This window comes from Hyaena hyaena, unplaced genomic scaffold (assembly GCF_003009895.1).
Source record: "Hyaena hyaena isolate Hyena2069 unplaced genomic scaffold, ASM300989v1 scaffold_673, whole genome shotgun sequence".
NCBI classification, from domain to species: domain Eukaryota; kingdom Metazoa; phylum Chordata; class Mammalia; order Carnivora; family Hyaenidae; genus Hyaena; species Hyaena hyaena.
This window is the reverse complement of record NW_024081308.1, coordinates 696,883-713,193: the sequence shown is the minus strand read 5'-3', so window position 1 is coordinate 713,193 and position 16,311 is coordinate 696,883. Positions and strand designations below refer to the sequence as shown.

Sequence of the window (16,311 nt, the reverse complement as noted above, 5' to 3'; positions counted from 1 at the left end):
AAATCAGAGCACAAATAAACAACATAGAGACCAAAGAAATAATTGAACAGATCCATGAAACCAAGAGTTGGTTTTTTGAAAAGATAAACAAAATTGACAAACCTCTAGACAGTCTTCTCAAAAAGAAAAGAGAGAGCACCCAAATAGACAAAATTATGAATGAAAATGGACTTATTTCAACCAACCCCTCAGAAATACAAGCAATTATCAGGGAATACTATGAAAAATTATATGCCAACAAATTGGACAACTTAGAAGAAATGGACAAATTCCTAAACACACACTCACTACCAAAATTCACACGGGAAGAAATAGAAAATCTGAACAGACCCATAACAAGTGAATAAATCAAATCAGTGATCAAAAATCTCCCAACAAATAAGAGCCCTGGACCTGATGGCTTCCCTGGGGAATTCTACCAGACATTTAAAACAGAATTAATCCCAGTTCTTCTCAAGCTATTCCAAAAAATAGAAGTCGAAGGAAAACTCCCGGACTCATTTTATGAAACCAGCATCACTCTGATTCCCAAGCCAGACAGATTTTTTTAAAATATTTTATTTTTTGTCTATTTCCTTGATGAATACTGATGCATAAATTCTCATTAAGATCCTTGCAAATCGAATCCATCAGCACATAAAAAGAATCATCCACCAAGATCAAGTGGGATTCATTCCTGGGTTACAGGGCTGGTTCAACATTCACAAATCAATCAGTGTGATACATGACATCAACAAAAGAAGAGATAAAAACCATATGATCCTGTCAATAGATGCAGAAAAAGCATTTGAGAAAATACAGCATCCTTCTTAATAAAGACTCTAGAGAAAGTTGGGATAGAAGGAACCTACTTAAACATCATAATAGCCATCTATGAGAAGCCCTCAACTAACATCATGCTCAACAGGGAAAAACTGAGATCTTTCCCCCTGAGATCAGGAACACGACAGGGATGACCACTCTCACCACTGTTGCTTAACATAGTGCTGGAAGTCCTAGCATCAGCCATCAGACAACAAAAAGAAATAAAAGGCATCAGAATTGCCAAAGAAGTAGTCAGACTTTCACTTTTCGCAGATGACGTGATACTCTACATAGAAAACCCGACAGACTCCACCAGAAGCCTACTAGAACTGATCCAAGATTTCAGGCAAATTGCAGGGTACAAAATCAACGTACAGAAATCAGTTGCATTCTTATACACCAATAATGAAGCAACAGAAAGAGAAGTCAAGAAGCTGATCCCATTCACAGTTGCACAAAAAAAAACATAAAATACCTAGGAATAAGCCTAACCAAGGATACAAGAGATCTGTATGATGAAAACTATAGAAAACTTATGAAGGAAATTGAAGAAGACACAAAGAAATGGAAAAACATTCCATGCTCATGGATAGGAAGAATAAATATAGTTAAAATGTCATTGCTACCCAAAGCAATCTACACATTCAATACAATTCCATTCAAAATTGCACCAGCATACTTCTCAAAACTAGAACAAACTATCCTAAAATTTGTATGGAACCACAAAAGATCCCGAATAGCCAAAGTAATAGTAAAGAATAAAACCAAAACGGGAGGTATCACCATTCTAGACTTTAGCCTCTACTACAAAGCTGTCATCATCAAGACAGTATGTTATTGGCACAAAAACAGACACATAGACCAATGGAACAGAATTGAGAGCTCAGAAGTGGACCCAAAAGTATACAGCCAACTAATCTTTGAGAAAGCAGGAAAGAATATCCAGTGGAAAAAAAGACAGCCTTTTTAACAGATGGTGTTGGGAGAACCGGACAGCAACATGCAGAAGAATGAAACTAGATCATTTTCTCACACCATGCACAAAAATAAACTCAAAATGGATAAAGGACCCGAACATGAGACAGGAAACTATCAACACCCTAGAGGAGAAAGCAGGAAACAACCTCCTTGACCTCCACCGCAGCAACTTCTTACTTGACACATCCCCAAAAACAAGGGAATCAAGAGCAAAAATAAACTATTGGGACCTTATCAAGATTAAAAGCTTCTGCACGGCAAAGGAAACAACCGACAAAACTAATAGGCAACCAACGGAATGGGAAAAGATAGTTGCAAATGACATATCAGACAAAGGATTAATATCCAAAGTCTATAAGGAACTCACCAAACTCCACACCCAAAAAACAAACAACCCAGTAAAGAAATGGGCAGAAGATATGAACAGACACTTCTCCAAAGAGGACATCCAGATGGCCAACAAAAACATGAAAGGAGGGTCAGCATCCCTCCTCATCAGAGAAATACAAATCAACACCACACTGAGATACCACCTCACGCCAGTCAGAGTGGCTAAAATGAGCAAATCAGAGAACTCTAGATGCTGGCGAGGATGTGGAGAAACGGGCACCCTCCTACACTGTTGGTGGGAATGTAAACTGGTACAGTCCCTCTGGAAAACAGTGTGGAGGTTCCTCAGGAATTTAACGATAGAACTCCCCTAGAACCCAGCAATAGCACTGCTAGGAATTTACCCAAAGGATACAGAAATGCTGATGCATAGGAGCATATGTACCCCAATGTTCATAGCAGCACTCTCCACAATAGCTAAAACATGGAAAGAGCCTAAGTGTCCATCCACGGACAAATGGATCAAGAAGATGTGGTTTATCTATCTATATGATGGAATACTACATGGCAATGAGAAAGAATGAAATCTGGCCATGTGTAGCAACATGGATGGACCTTGAGGGTATAATGCTGAGTGAAATAAGTCAGACAGAGAAGGACAAATACCATATGTTTGCACGTATAGGAGGATTAGGAGAAACTTAACGGAGGACCATGGGGGAGAAGAAGGGGGGAAATGGTGGGGGAAAGGGAGAGAGGCAAACCATGAGAGACTCTTGAATGCTGAGAACAAACTAAGGACTGATTGGTGTGGGGGGATAGGGGGGAGATGGGCATGGAGGTGGGCACTTGTGGGAATGAGCACAGGGTGTTACATGGAAACCAACCTGACAATAAACTATTTTTAAATAGAAAAAAAAAGAATAAAGAAACAAGAATAAAAAAAGAACTGGCTATATAAAAAGTCTGTTTGATACCTTTCATAAATTATAGCAAACTCTTTTAATATGAGTAATCATCCCCTCAATTATCTGTTTTAAGTACTCAAAATTTCACATATGTCAGGTATTCTTAAAGCCCCAGGCGGTCAAGAAAAGAGATTGCATTTTAAAAGATGAGATTATATTTGAACTGGATCTTAAAGGAATGAATATAAGAGAAGTAGAGAAATTGAGAGAAGACCATTCTTAAAAGGGAAACCTGAATATTTTAGGGATATTATATTAGATTATCTTTAATGGCAGAGTCTAAGGATCTGTTTAAAATAGAAATATTTTAGAAGGTGTTCTAATGGATATACCATAGTTTAAGTACCTCAAATCTTATTTGGAATAGGAAATGGCATACATTTTTTTGAAATCATAAATTCCATTTTTGAGAGATTTAGTCAGTTATTTTATACAGATAATTCTTATGAAATATATCACATGGTTTTTAACAAATATGTTTTGATAATTATTTGAGCCACTTATTAATTTTAACAAACCACAGTGTTTCAATTAAATATCATATTGATTTACTTCACTGAGGTAGAGACTGACACCTTAGTTTATAGACAGGAAGATAAAAGGATTAACTTAAAATAATATGCATATTTAGTATGTCTAATATTGTTGTAAGTACTTCATATATATCTCATTTTCTTGAGGGTTAGCAAAACAATTTACCATTATTTGTTGATAAGAAAACAGATATTAAGTAATTTGTGACAAGATAGTGATAACATAAAAATTATCATTTTTGAACATTTTCCATGTACTATATCTCAGCTCTGACCATCTCAGCAAGTTATGAAGTACTATTTTCTTTTATTGATGAGGAAGCCAGGGTTCAGAGAGGTAAAACAACTTGTTGGATGTCAGATAGCTAATAGGTGATTGCATCATTTAGCTGTGGTCACAGTAATGCTGCCTAACCAGCCACTACAGAATCACAGTCACATAAAGTAGTACATTTATGTAGCTCATGAGTGTGCAGGTCATTTGTGGTAGCTCCACTCTACATGTGTTTCGTCCTCCTGGACAGTCATGCCAATTCAGGCATAATGTTCTCATGGCAGTAGAAGCACCAGTGACACACCCATTGTGCATTTGCTTTTGCAGACTTTGGTCACATCACATCCACTACTATTCATTCTAGTGGCCAAACAAATCATAACGCCAAAACCAATGTTAGAGTGTGGGAAATACACTCATTAGTGAGCAAAATCACATAACAGGGTGCAGACATAGGAGGTATGAAGAACTGAGGCCATTAATGTAGCCTTCCACAGTGGGCGAGTTAGGGTTTATACCCCAGTGCCTCAGAACTTAGAGCTTGTGATTCTCTACTGGCTTTTTACCCACTTTTCAGTATCCTAAAATCAGATTTTAAAAGTGAGTTTTGTTTGGTTTACTCAATGTTTTGCAAGCCAAGCTCTTCATTTTTTCTATATGACTATAGCTACTGAAAGGAAACTAGTAAATTTATTCATTGGTATCTCTCGACCCTTGATTCTTTTAGGCCCGATTCTGGGTACAGGTGATGAGGGATTTGCGGAATGGAGTAAAACTTAAGAAGGTCCAAGAACGTCAGTACAACCCCTTGCCCATTGAATATCAGCTCACCCCATATGAGATGCTAATGGATGACATTCGATGTAAAAGATACACTTTGCGAAAAGTCATGGTAAGTAACAAAGAATACCATAAATAAACTCAAATGGTTATTCTTTAGTAATCTTATTTGTTAAAAATGTTCTCAGTATTTTAAAAATCATTTCTTTCCATAGAAGTAATACATCAATATTACGGAAAAGTTGAAAAATACAATAAGATCAAAGAAGAAAAGTTGCAAATGGGTAATTTCACAACCCAGAGAGGTGTTTTGCTAACATGCTTGTCTTATAACCATCTATCTTTTCTCTATACATTTTTTTTTAAATATTTTTATTTATTTCTAGGAGAGAGAGAGAGACAGTGTGATCAGGGGAGGGTCAGAGAGAGAGGGAGATACAGACTCTGAAATAGGCTCCAGGCTCCGAGCTGGCAGTCAGCACAGAGCCTGATGCGGGGCTTGAACCCACGGACCGCGAGATCATGACCTAAGCGAAAGTCGGACGCTTAACCGACTAAGCCACCCAGGCGCCCCTTTTCTATACATTTTTAAACAAAATGGATTAATATTGAATACTTTGTTTTGTAACCAGTTATTTTCACTTAACATATATAGTATAACATTTTCCATATCATTATGTGTTCAACATCCTCACATCTAAATGACTACCTCTTTTCTAGCTTCATGGCTATACCAGTTTATTAAACCAACCAACTTATATTAAGTTGTGGCAGCCTATGCTGTATATCCTTGCATATATAAATGTTTTTGAATACCAACAGTGAAATCTTTGAGTTAGGTTCTTAGAAGTGGAATCTTGACAGTACTACCTCTGAAATATGTCCTGAATGTGACTGCCACTATCTCTTAATCACACTATTACAGCAACCTCTAAGTAGGCTTCCTATTTTCACTCTTGACCCTCTTAGTCAATTTTTCCCAAAAACAGCCAGCGTAAGCCTCTTCAGGTAAAAATATGATATCTTTTTCCTGTTCAGAACTTCCCGTGGTTCTCCATCACACTCATAACAAACTCCACATCCTTACCTTGGCTTCAAAGCTCTATGGAGTCTGGTGCAGGTTACCTTTCAGACGTTATCTCCTACCTCCCTTCCTGGTTGATTTTTCCTCCTTAGCCATGCTGGTCTCTGCTGTTGTCACGTGTTCCTGCAGCAGAACCTGTGCTGCCCCTTTTCCTGGCACTCTCTTTTCTCACACATCTGTGTAACTTGCTGGAGTACATTTTAGGTCTCTGCTTAAATGTCCCCTCATTAGAGAAGTGTTTGCCCCCCTACTCACATGTGTCAGTAGCACACAGTGTCATGTATTTTCAAATTTGCTGTCTGTCTCTCTTACCATTACAGGAACTTAGTTCTTTCACTGTTATATCCCCTGTGACAAGACCATGTGCCTGACACCCAGCCAGGTGCTGAATACTGTGCCCAATAAATAGTTGTGGGATAAATTAATGAATTATAGATGGGAGATGAATTAATGAATTATATCCATTTTTTTGAGAAAATTTAATCAGAGTTATTTTATGTGGAAGATATTTATTTTGAGAGAGAGAGGGAGGGCAAAGAGAGGAGAGAGAGAATCCCAAGAGGGTTCCACACTAGTAATACGGCGCTTGAACCCACGAACCCACGAGATTGTGACCTGAACGGAAGTTAAGAGTCGGATGCTCAACTGACTGAGCCACCCAGGCACACACAAGAGCATGTGACTCTTGATCTCTGGGTTCAAGTCCCACATTGGGTCTAGAGATTACATAGATGATAGATAGATAGATAGATAGATAGATAGATAGATAGATAGATAGATAGATAGATAGATAATATATAGATAAACTTAAAAAATAGATTTAGGTAGCTGTTTGAGCTCTTTGTTAATTTTAACAAGCTGCAATATTGCAGCTAAGTATTGCAGCTAAATATTATATTGACTTATTTCTTAATAAACCTGATTTCTCTTACAGATGAGGAAACTGAAGTTTAGAGGTGCTTTGTAACTTCCCGTGTTCAGACAACTAGTTAGTTATAAGGCAAAGCCTATCTTCATCCCCATTCTGTCAGAACCTGTGCTGTATGCTACACACATGTAGCCAAATTGCCCTTTAGTTACATCGTGATGATTAATATTTACAACACAGTAGTTTTGCCCATTTCTTCATATCTTTGACCAAAGTTGGTATCTTTTGGGGTTGAAAAATTTGACTGGGGAGAATACTCTTTTATTTTTAAAATCCATATTTCTTTGAGGGCGCCTGGGTGGCTCAATCGGTTAAGCATCCGACTTCAGCTCAGGTCATGATCTCGTGGTTTGTGAGCTTGAGCCCAACAGCTCAGAACCTGGAGCCTGCTTCAGATTCTGTGTTTGCCTCTCTCTCTGCCCCTTCCCCACTCGTACTCTGTCTTCTCTCTCATAAATTAATGAACATAAAAAAATTTTAAATCTATATTTCATTGGTCACAAGTACATTTAAACATTTAAAAATATGTGCCAGTTGTATATTTCTTAATTTCATTTTAATTTAACAAATATTTATTAGGTACTTCTCATGTTCCAGGCACTATTCTAGACTCTGGAAAAAGGACATAACATAGTCCTTGTTCTCAGGAAGTTTAAAGTATGGTGGGAGCCACTGGTAATTAAGCAATACAATACACTGTGTAAGCTCAATATAACAGGCTATATGGCAAAAAACAATGTACAAAGACCAAGAAATGATGGGATTTGACATAAGAAAACTACCAAAATTCCCCATAATTGGAGTATAGAATGGAAGGTAGGAAATTGTGAGGGCCGGAGTTGGCAAGGAGGGTGGGGAACAGCTCACATACTGGAGTTCTCAGGGACAGGGCAGAGGTAAGAGGAGAGATCAGCTTTGGAACAGATCCCGGGAAGCCTTAGCGCTTTAGAGATAGCAGAGGAAGGTGGTCAACAGATTGAACAGATGTAGCTAGAGAAGAAACACGGTCAGGAAAAATGGGGTCACAGCTGCAAAGGGAGGTAGCATTTCAGGAGGCAGAATGCCGCTGGCAGGTCAGACATTTAAGCATTAAGAAATATTTAACAAATTTAGCAACATGGACATGATTTGTATCTTTTATTAAGTAAAGATTGTAGGGTGGAAGTGAGGAAGAGGAAACCGTCTGAGTGTGCCTTTTTAAAGAAGTTTTTAAAAAGAGATCAAAGGGTAGCTAGCGTTTGGAGGGCACATGGGGCTAAAGAATGTTTTGTTTGGTAATAATGCTTGGGAAAGACTGTAGGTTGTAGGGAAGGGGAAAGTAGAGCATTAGAAGCTAGGGGTGGGGTTTGGCAGGTTGCAGGGTCTAAAAGAAGGTGGGGGGGGGAATCAGGAGGAGTCTGCTTTGATTCCTTCCATGTGTGCGGGGCCTCCCCTCCCCCCACCCCCACTCCTACCCTTGTCTTGGGGACAATCTGCACACTCTTCTTTGCCTTCTGTCATGCCCTAAACACAGACATTCCTCAAGATTTGGCTCCTCCAGAGTTCTTTCATGGTCTACATTTTCTCCCTTAAAACTTAAAACTTTGGTTATCACCTATACTTCAGTGTCTATGTGACTGCGGTTCCAACTGTCTTATACAGTCTCTGCTGCCTTGAGTGCTTTATCTATTTCACACTTACTCAGGCACCTCTTCCAGGGTTTCCTAAACTAAGTATTTCCAAGACTGGTCTCAATATTCTGTGTCCCCACATTTGCTCTTCTTGTTGTGTTCATGTAAGATCATCATTCTTCAGCTCTCCTGGGCTAACATCTTTCGTTATCAGTTTGAGATCTTTTCTTTGTTGCTGTCTTTTAAAAATGACTTTTAGTCAATCAAATGCTTTACAATAAATAAAATTGTCTACTTCACACTTTTTAGGAAAATAGACTTTTCCTGAATATAAAAGTAATTATCACAATTTTTAAAACTTCATCAATGCAGATACAAAAAAATTACAAAGTAGAAGCCTCTGCAGTCATAAAATGCAGCGGTGACCACTGTTAACACCTTTTTCTGTAAGTTTACACACACCTTTTTTTTCCTCTCCTTTTCTCTTCTTACATCCAGTTAATTGTTAGGTGTTCTTAATTCATTCTATAGTATCTTTTACGTCACCTTCCTGCCTCTGTTCCAGTCCCCTCCAACCTCCAGTACTTGATACTGCTACTGGATTAACCCTTCTGAGGCCCAGCCTATTTCTTGTCAACTTTTTGTGTCCTTCCACTGTCAAATCGTAACCTTAAAGTCCTGTAAGCGTGCACACGTGTGTGCAAGAGTGTGTTTCTATGAAATTTTATCACATTTGTATATTTGTATAACTACCATCAGCAGATACAGAACTGCTCCATCACCACAGGACTCCTGTGTGCAGTCTCTTTACAGCTGCATCCATCCCTCCTCCTCTCTCTCCCATCCCTAACCACTTCTCTGTTACCCAGCTCCTTAAGTTTGTTGCTTCAGTTACATTATCTAAATGGAATAGTACAGAATACAACCTTTTGAGGTTGGCTTTTGTTACTCAGCACTCATTCCTTGAGACCTATCCAAGTTGTGCCTATCAATCATTCACTCTTTTTTTTTTTTTTTTTTTTTTTGCTGAGTAGTATCCCATCATATGAATATAACATAGTTTGCTTAACCATTCACCTGTTAAAGGGGCATATGGGTTGTGTCTGATTTGGAGATATTCAGAATAAAGCTGCTATCATCAGTTGTGTACAGGTTTTTATATAGGCATAAATTTCCATTTTTCTGGGATAAATGTCCATGGTGTAACTGCTGGGTCATATTGTAAGGACATACTTAGTTCTATAAAAAATGGCCAAACAGTTTTCTAGAACGGGTGTATTTCCATACATTGTACAAAGATTTACTTTAATTTTATTTAAAATTTAAGTTTTATTTGGGGTTTTATGCCACATACTGGTGATTTAAAGATGAATGTATGGTTCCATTCTCACAGTATAGTTAGGAGACCAATATAGAATAAGTGAAAGATTGGTGGTACGTTAGAGAAGAGCCAGCTCTTTCTGAACATGTTAAAGGAGGCTCCAAGGAAAAGTTATTCTGGGCTTGGAATTGGAAGAGTGAATATTTGACCAGATAAACACTAATGTTACCCTCACGGGACAGCGAAGTTTTCAAACGGTCATGGAATCACACAAGTAGACATGATAGGACACTGGAAAATATGTTCGGGTCTAGGTGATGAGCAAAAAGCAGCTGTGTTGTTCCTGAAGAGAAGCCTGGGCTCTTCGCTAATGCTCTAGAAACTGAGGAAGGTACCTCTGCCCATATCTAGCAATGCTGTGCACATTCTCCCTGGAATGTTATGCGTGACTGCTGGCTCTGCTTCCTCACAGCCAGCTGTACCTGCAGGAGTCTGACTCATCACAGCCGAGCACTTGCACTGCTGTGGAAACACAGCACAGCTCATAGCATGGCAGACAAATCAAATGCCATAAAATACACTACAGAAAGCATCTCAGGGACATCACTGCCTCATGAGGATAGATCTCCAATTTATGGGCACTAACAAGGAGCATTCTGTGAGATCAAATGGTTGGAACCGTTAGGGTATGCTGTAGAGGGTTAAAAGGCCATCAGTAAATGTGTATGCTTCAGTCATGTCTTCAGTATTTAACAGATTATAATTATACCTAGCTGCAGTATACCATGCTTTCACATACATTTTCCACAAAACACATTTGTTTTTTCTGTTTACATGGTCATTGTAGAAAAAATTTTTAGAAGACATGAATAAAAGCAAAAATTTCCTGAAAATCTTCCACCTATACCATTCAGCATCTTGAAAAACCTCTCCTTCCAAACTCCACTATATTCATGGATGGATGGATGGATAATTATTTATACAAAGAGAATCATGTACTATTTTTTAGCCCTTTTCACTCTGTTTTTTTTTTTTTAATAGTTTTTTTTTTTTTTTTTTTTTTTTTTTTTTTTTTTTTTTTTTTTTTTTTTTNGTGAACAGGGGAGGGTCAGAGAGAGAGGGAGTCACAGACTGAAGCAGGCTCCAGGCTCTGAGCTGGCAGTCAGCACAGAGCCCGACGCGGGGCTCGAACCCACGAACCGCGAGATCATGACCTAAGCAAAAGTCGGACGCTTAACCGACTAAGCCACCCGGGCGCCCCAGCCCTTTTCACTCTGTAATTCCTGTGAGGAATGAATGTGGATAGTCTCTCTTTTTTAAATGACTTCACAGTATTTTCTTGTATATGTGCACTGTGAATTATTTACCCCAAACCTCTATTCATAGACATTTAGATTGCTTCCATTTTCATTGTTTTAATCAGTATTATGATGAATATCCTCAAACATCTCCTCTAATTATCTCCTTTGTTTAAATTTCTGTTGGTGAGGTGGGATAGATCAAGGATTGTGCACATTTTAAATTTTAATATATTTTGCCAAACTTTTTGCGAGAAGCACTATACCAGTTTACACTTTTACAAACAATGCAAGATAATTTTTGTTGCTAATATTGGGTAGTGCTGTCTTTTTCAAAAATATCTACTACTTATTTGAACTGTATTCTCTCTGAGTGGGAGCACTCAACATTAATCAGGTGATTTTCAAAATCTCTTATCCTGAAGGAATTATTTAGAAATTCATATTATTGATTAAAATAAGTAAATGTTGCTACTGCTTAATAAATTATTAACATTTCTATTAACATTCTATCCCAATGTTATATGGGATAGATTCCTCTTGTAGATGCTGATTTCACAGATCTCAGCTGGGTTATAATATGTTGTAAGACATATAACATTAGGTAAGGCTCAAGATCATTTATTTGGGAAATAATGGGATGTGATAGACATAATGACAGAGAGCTATGCATCCAGGTCTGGAAGGTATTATTCTTTTGTGGTAAATGAAAGACTTTTAAAGAGTCTGTTTTTTTTTTCTTCTTTCACTTATCCATTCATTCATTTAAGGTATTTAAAGTGTATATATAGCTCAGTGGCATTTAGTACATCCACAGTTTTGTGCATCCTCCACCTCTGTCTCGTCCAAAATCATCACCTCAAAGGAAACCCTGTGCCCCTGAAGCAGTCACTCCTGATTCTCCCCTGCCCTACTTTTCTACTTTCTATCTCAATGGATTTACCTGTTCTGGATATTTCATATAAATGGAACCATACAATATGTGACCTTTTGTGTCTGGCTTTTTTTATTTAGAATAATGTTTTCTAGGTTCATCCACATTGTAGCATGTAAGAGTACTTTATTCTTTTTATGATGGAATAGCATTCTGTTGTGTGCATATACCATATTTTGTTTATCCATTCATCACGTGATGGACATTCGGGTTCTTTCCACCTTTTCACTATTGTGAATAGTGCTGCTATGAGCAATCATGTACAAGTTTTTGTTTGAATATTTGTTTTCAGTCCTTTTGGATATATGCCTAATATATGAAATGGCTGGATCATGGTAATTCTAAGTTTAACTTACTGTGGAACTACTTTCTGTACCAGAAACTACTTTCTGTGCCACTTGCTCCATTTTATGTACCCACCAGCTGTGTATGAGAGTTTCAGTTTCTCCACATTCTTGCCAACATTTGTTATTGTCCATTTTCGTTTTTAATTATTAATGCCTACCATAGTAAGTATGAGGTGAATCTCACTGTGATTTTGATTTGCTTTTCCCTAATGACTAATGATGTTTTAAGTTTTCATGTGCTTGTGGGCTTTTTGTATATCTTCTTTGGAGGAGAGTCAATTCATATCCTCTGCCTAATTTTTAATTGTGTTGTTTGTATTTTTGTTGTTGAATGATAAAAATTCTTTATATACTCTGGATACTAGACTCTTGACAGACATGATTTGCAAATATTTTCTCCCATTCTGTAGGTTGTCTTTTCACTCTCTTAACAGTGTGCCTTGAAGCAGAAAAGGTTTTAATTTTGCCAAAATCCAATTTATCTATTCTTTCCCTCATATTGCTCAGGATTTTGGTGTCATTTCTAAAAATATATTGCCAAATTTAAGACGATAAAGATTCATCCCTGTTTTCTTCCAGGACTTTTATACTTTTAGCTCTTATATGTAGGTCTTGGATCAATTTTAATTTTTGTATATGTATGAGGTAAAGTTCGAACATCATTCTTTTGCATTTTGATACCCATTTGTCTTAGCATCATTTATTGAAGAGACTTTTCTTACCCCTATTTAATGGTCTTGGGACTATTGTCATAAATCAGTTGAATGTGTGAATTTATTTCTGAACTCTGATTTTTGTTTCATTGATGTATTATGACTGTCTTATGTTTATCCCACACTGTGGGATGATTATAATACATACAGTTAATTATTATAGCTTTGTGATAAGCTTTGAAATCTAAAAGTGAGTCCTCCAACTTTGTTTTTCTTTTTCAAGATTGTTTTGGTTATTCAGAGTTCCTTGAGATTCCATGTGAATTTTAGAATAGGCTTTTCTATTTTTCCAAATCATACATTGAAAATATAATAGAGACTGTATTGAATCCCTAGATCACTTTTGGTTATATTGTCATCTTAACAATATTAAGACTTCCAATCCATAAACATGGAACGTCTTTCTATTTATTTAGGTCTTCTTTTATTTCTTTCAGCAGTGTTCTATGGTTTTCAGGATACAAGCCTTATACCTCAGTGGTTACGTTTGTTCCTAAATATTTTATTCTTTTCAGTGTTACTTTGAATGGGATTGTTCTGTTAATTTCTTCTGGATCATTCATTGCTAATATATATATTGTATACATGCATATACATATTATACATGCATATAGGTACACATACAACTGATTTTTATGTTTTTCTCTTATATTCTACCATTTTGCCAAATTTATTAGCACTAATAGTTTCCTCGATGGATTCTTTAGGATATTTTATTTTATATATATGATCATGTCATCTGTGAAGAGAGTTAACTTCTTCCTTACCCATCTGGATGCCTTTTAATTATGCTGGCTAGAAACTTCAGTGTTGAATGGAATTAGCAAAGCAGGCATCCATATCTTCTTTCTGATGTTAAGCAGAAAGCATTCAGTTTTTCATCATTGAGTATGATATCAGCTATGGATTTTCACAAATGACTTTTCTTCTAATTTTTTAAATATTTATTTAAAAAGATTTTTTAACGCTTACTTATTTTGAGAGATAGAGCATGAGTCGGGGAGGAGCAGATATATCTGAAGCAGGCTCCAGGCTCTGAGCTGTCAGCACAGAGCCAGATGCGGGGCTCGTATTCACGAACTGTGAGATTATCACCTGAGCTGAAGTCAGACACTCAACCGACTGAGCCACCCAGGCATCCCTTCACAAATGACTTTTATCATGCTGAGAAAATCATCCTTCTATTCATCCTTCTATTCCAAGTTTGTTGAGTATTTTTATCATGTGTTGGTATTTCGCCAAATCATTTTTCTGCATTAATTAACACACTCCTGTGGGTTCTTTTGCATCTTTCCATTAATGTGGGTGGTGTATTACATGGTGTATTTTTATATGTTGAACTATCCTTACATTTATGGGACAAATCTCAGTTGGTCATAATGTACAGTACTTTTAATATGCTGCTAGAGTCAGCTTACTATTTGGTTAGGAATTTTGCATCCGTATTCAGAAGGGATTTAATCCATAGGATTCTTGTGATGCCCATGTCTGGCTTGGTATCAGGGTAGTGTTGGCCTCAGAATAAGTAAGGAAGTGATACCTCCTTTTCTAATTTTTGGAACTTTGAGAAAGATTGAGGTTAATTCTTTTTTAAATGTTTGAGTAGACTTCACCAGTGAAGTCTTCTCGTTGTGGGCTCTTCTTTGTTGGGAGATTTTTGATTACTGACTCAACCTTTTTACCTATTATAAGTCTGTTCAGATTTTCTTTCTTTCTCTCTTCCTCCCTCCCTCATATTCTTCCTTCCTTTTTAATCAGTTTTGTTAGCTTCTGTCTTTCTAGGCATTTGTTCATCTCATCTAGATTATCTTATTTATTAATGTACAATTATCATACTATTCTTTTATAATGCTTTGTATTTCTGTAAAGTCTGTGGTAATGTCCCTACTTTGATTTCATTTCTGATATTCTTATTTTGAATCCTCTCTCTTTTTTTAATTGGTCAGTCTGTTGATTAATTCTGTTTATCTTTTCAATGAAATAACTTTTGGCTTTGTTAATTGTATCTGTTTTTCTTTCTTGATTTATTTCTTCTCTAATCTTTACCATTTCTTTCCTTATGCAAGTTTGTTCATACCTTAGACCCTTAAGATGTAAACTCAGGTTATTGATTTGAATCCTTTCTTCTTCCTTCTTTTATAAGGTAGGTCTTCACAGCTATGAATTTCCCTCTGAGCACTGTTCTTATGGCATTTCATAAATTTTTGTATATTGTATTTTTATTTTCATGAATTTCAAAATATTTTATTATTCCACTCATAATTTCTTCTTTGACTCATAATTTCTCCTGGTTGTTAGCAGTGTGTTTTTTAAATTTCACATATTTGTGAATGTTTTCAGCTTTCCTTCTGCCAGTGGTTCCTTTCATTTCTTTGTGATTAGAAAAGATGCTTTTATGATTTCAGTCTTTTTAACTGTGTTGCGACTTGTTTTGAGTTCTAACATGGAGAATGTTCTTTGTGCACTTAAGAAAACACAGACTGTTGAGTAGAATGTTCTGTATTAGTTGGTTTGTTTAGTTGGAGTATAGTGTTATTCAAGTTCTCTCTTTCCTTACTGGCCTCTCTAGTTCTACCCATTATTGAAGTTTCCAACTATTATTATAGAACTATTTCTATTTTTAATTCGTATATTTAGGTGTGTTTATATTTATAATACATTTTCTTGATTTATTGGCCCTTTTATCAACATATGATGTCTTTATCTTCTGTGACAGTTTTTCTCTAAAAGTCTATTTTGTCTGGTATTAATAAAGCTGCCCCAGCGCTCCTTTGATTACTGTTTGTATAGATTATCTTTTTTCATGCTTTCACTTTCAACTTATTCATGTATTTGGATCTTATTTGAGTCTTGTAGGCAGCACAGAATTGGATCATGTTTTCTTTGTCCACTCAGTCAATTTCTTCAGTTGGAGAGTTGATTCCTTTTATATTGTAGATAATTACTATTAAGGAAGAAATTATTTCTGTCTTTTGATGTTTTTTTCTTTGTTTTAAATCTCATTTGTCCTATAAAATTTTTTCATTGCCACCTTCTTTTGTTATTACTTTTTCCTATATACCATTTTGATTCTCTTCTCATTTTTTTCTGTTTTTAAACTTTTTTTCTTGGTAGTACCCTAGAGATTATAATTGATATCTTACCTTTATAACAGTCAAGTTTGAGGTAACACCAGCTTAGTTTTAATAATGTATAAAAACTCTTCTCCTTTATAATTCATTCCCCCCTTATGTTATTACTGCCATAAATTATGTCTAATTTATACATTTTATGTCAACATAGATTTGTGATTGTTTTATATTTGTCTTTTAAATTGTATTAGGGGAAAAAAAGAATAGTTACCAGCCAAAAATTCAGTTACACTGAATTTTGTATTTAATTATGTAGCTAATTTTACTTTTCTTTTTTT

At 36.3% G+C, this 16,311-nt stretch overlaps 1 protein-coding gene across 3 annotated transcripts in view; it reads left to right on the top strand.

Annotated features, from left to right (window-relative positions):
• Window positions 1-16,311, top strand: part of SPIRE1 (spire type actin nucleation factor 1) — a 220,844-nt gene that overhangs the window by 147,961 nt on the left and 56,572 nt on the right. For all 3 annotated transcript variants that reach the window (XM_039217237.1, XM_039217238.1, XM_039217239.1), the window contains exon 6: window positions 4,615-4,779. In XM_039217237.1, the coding sequence (XP_039073168.1) occupies window positions 4,615-4,779 (165 nt within the window). The remainder of the gene's footprint in view (window positions 1-4,614; window positions 4,780-16,311) is intronic.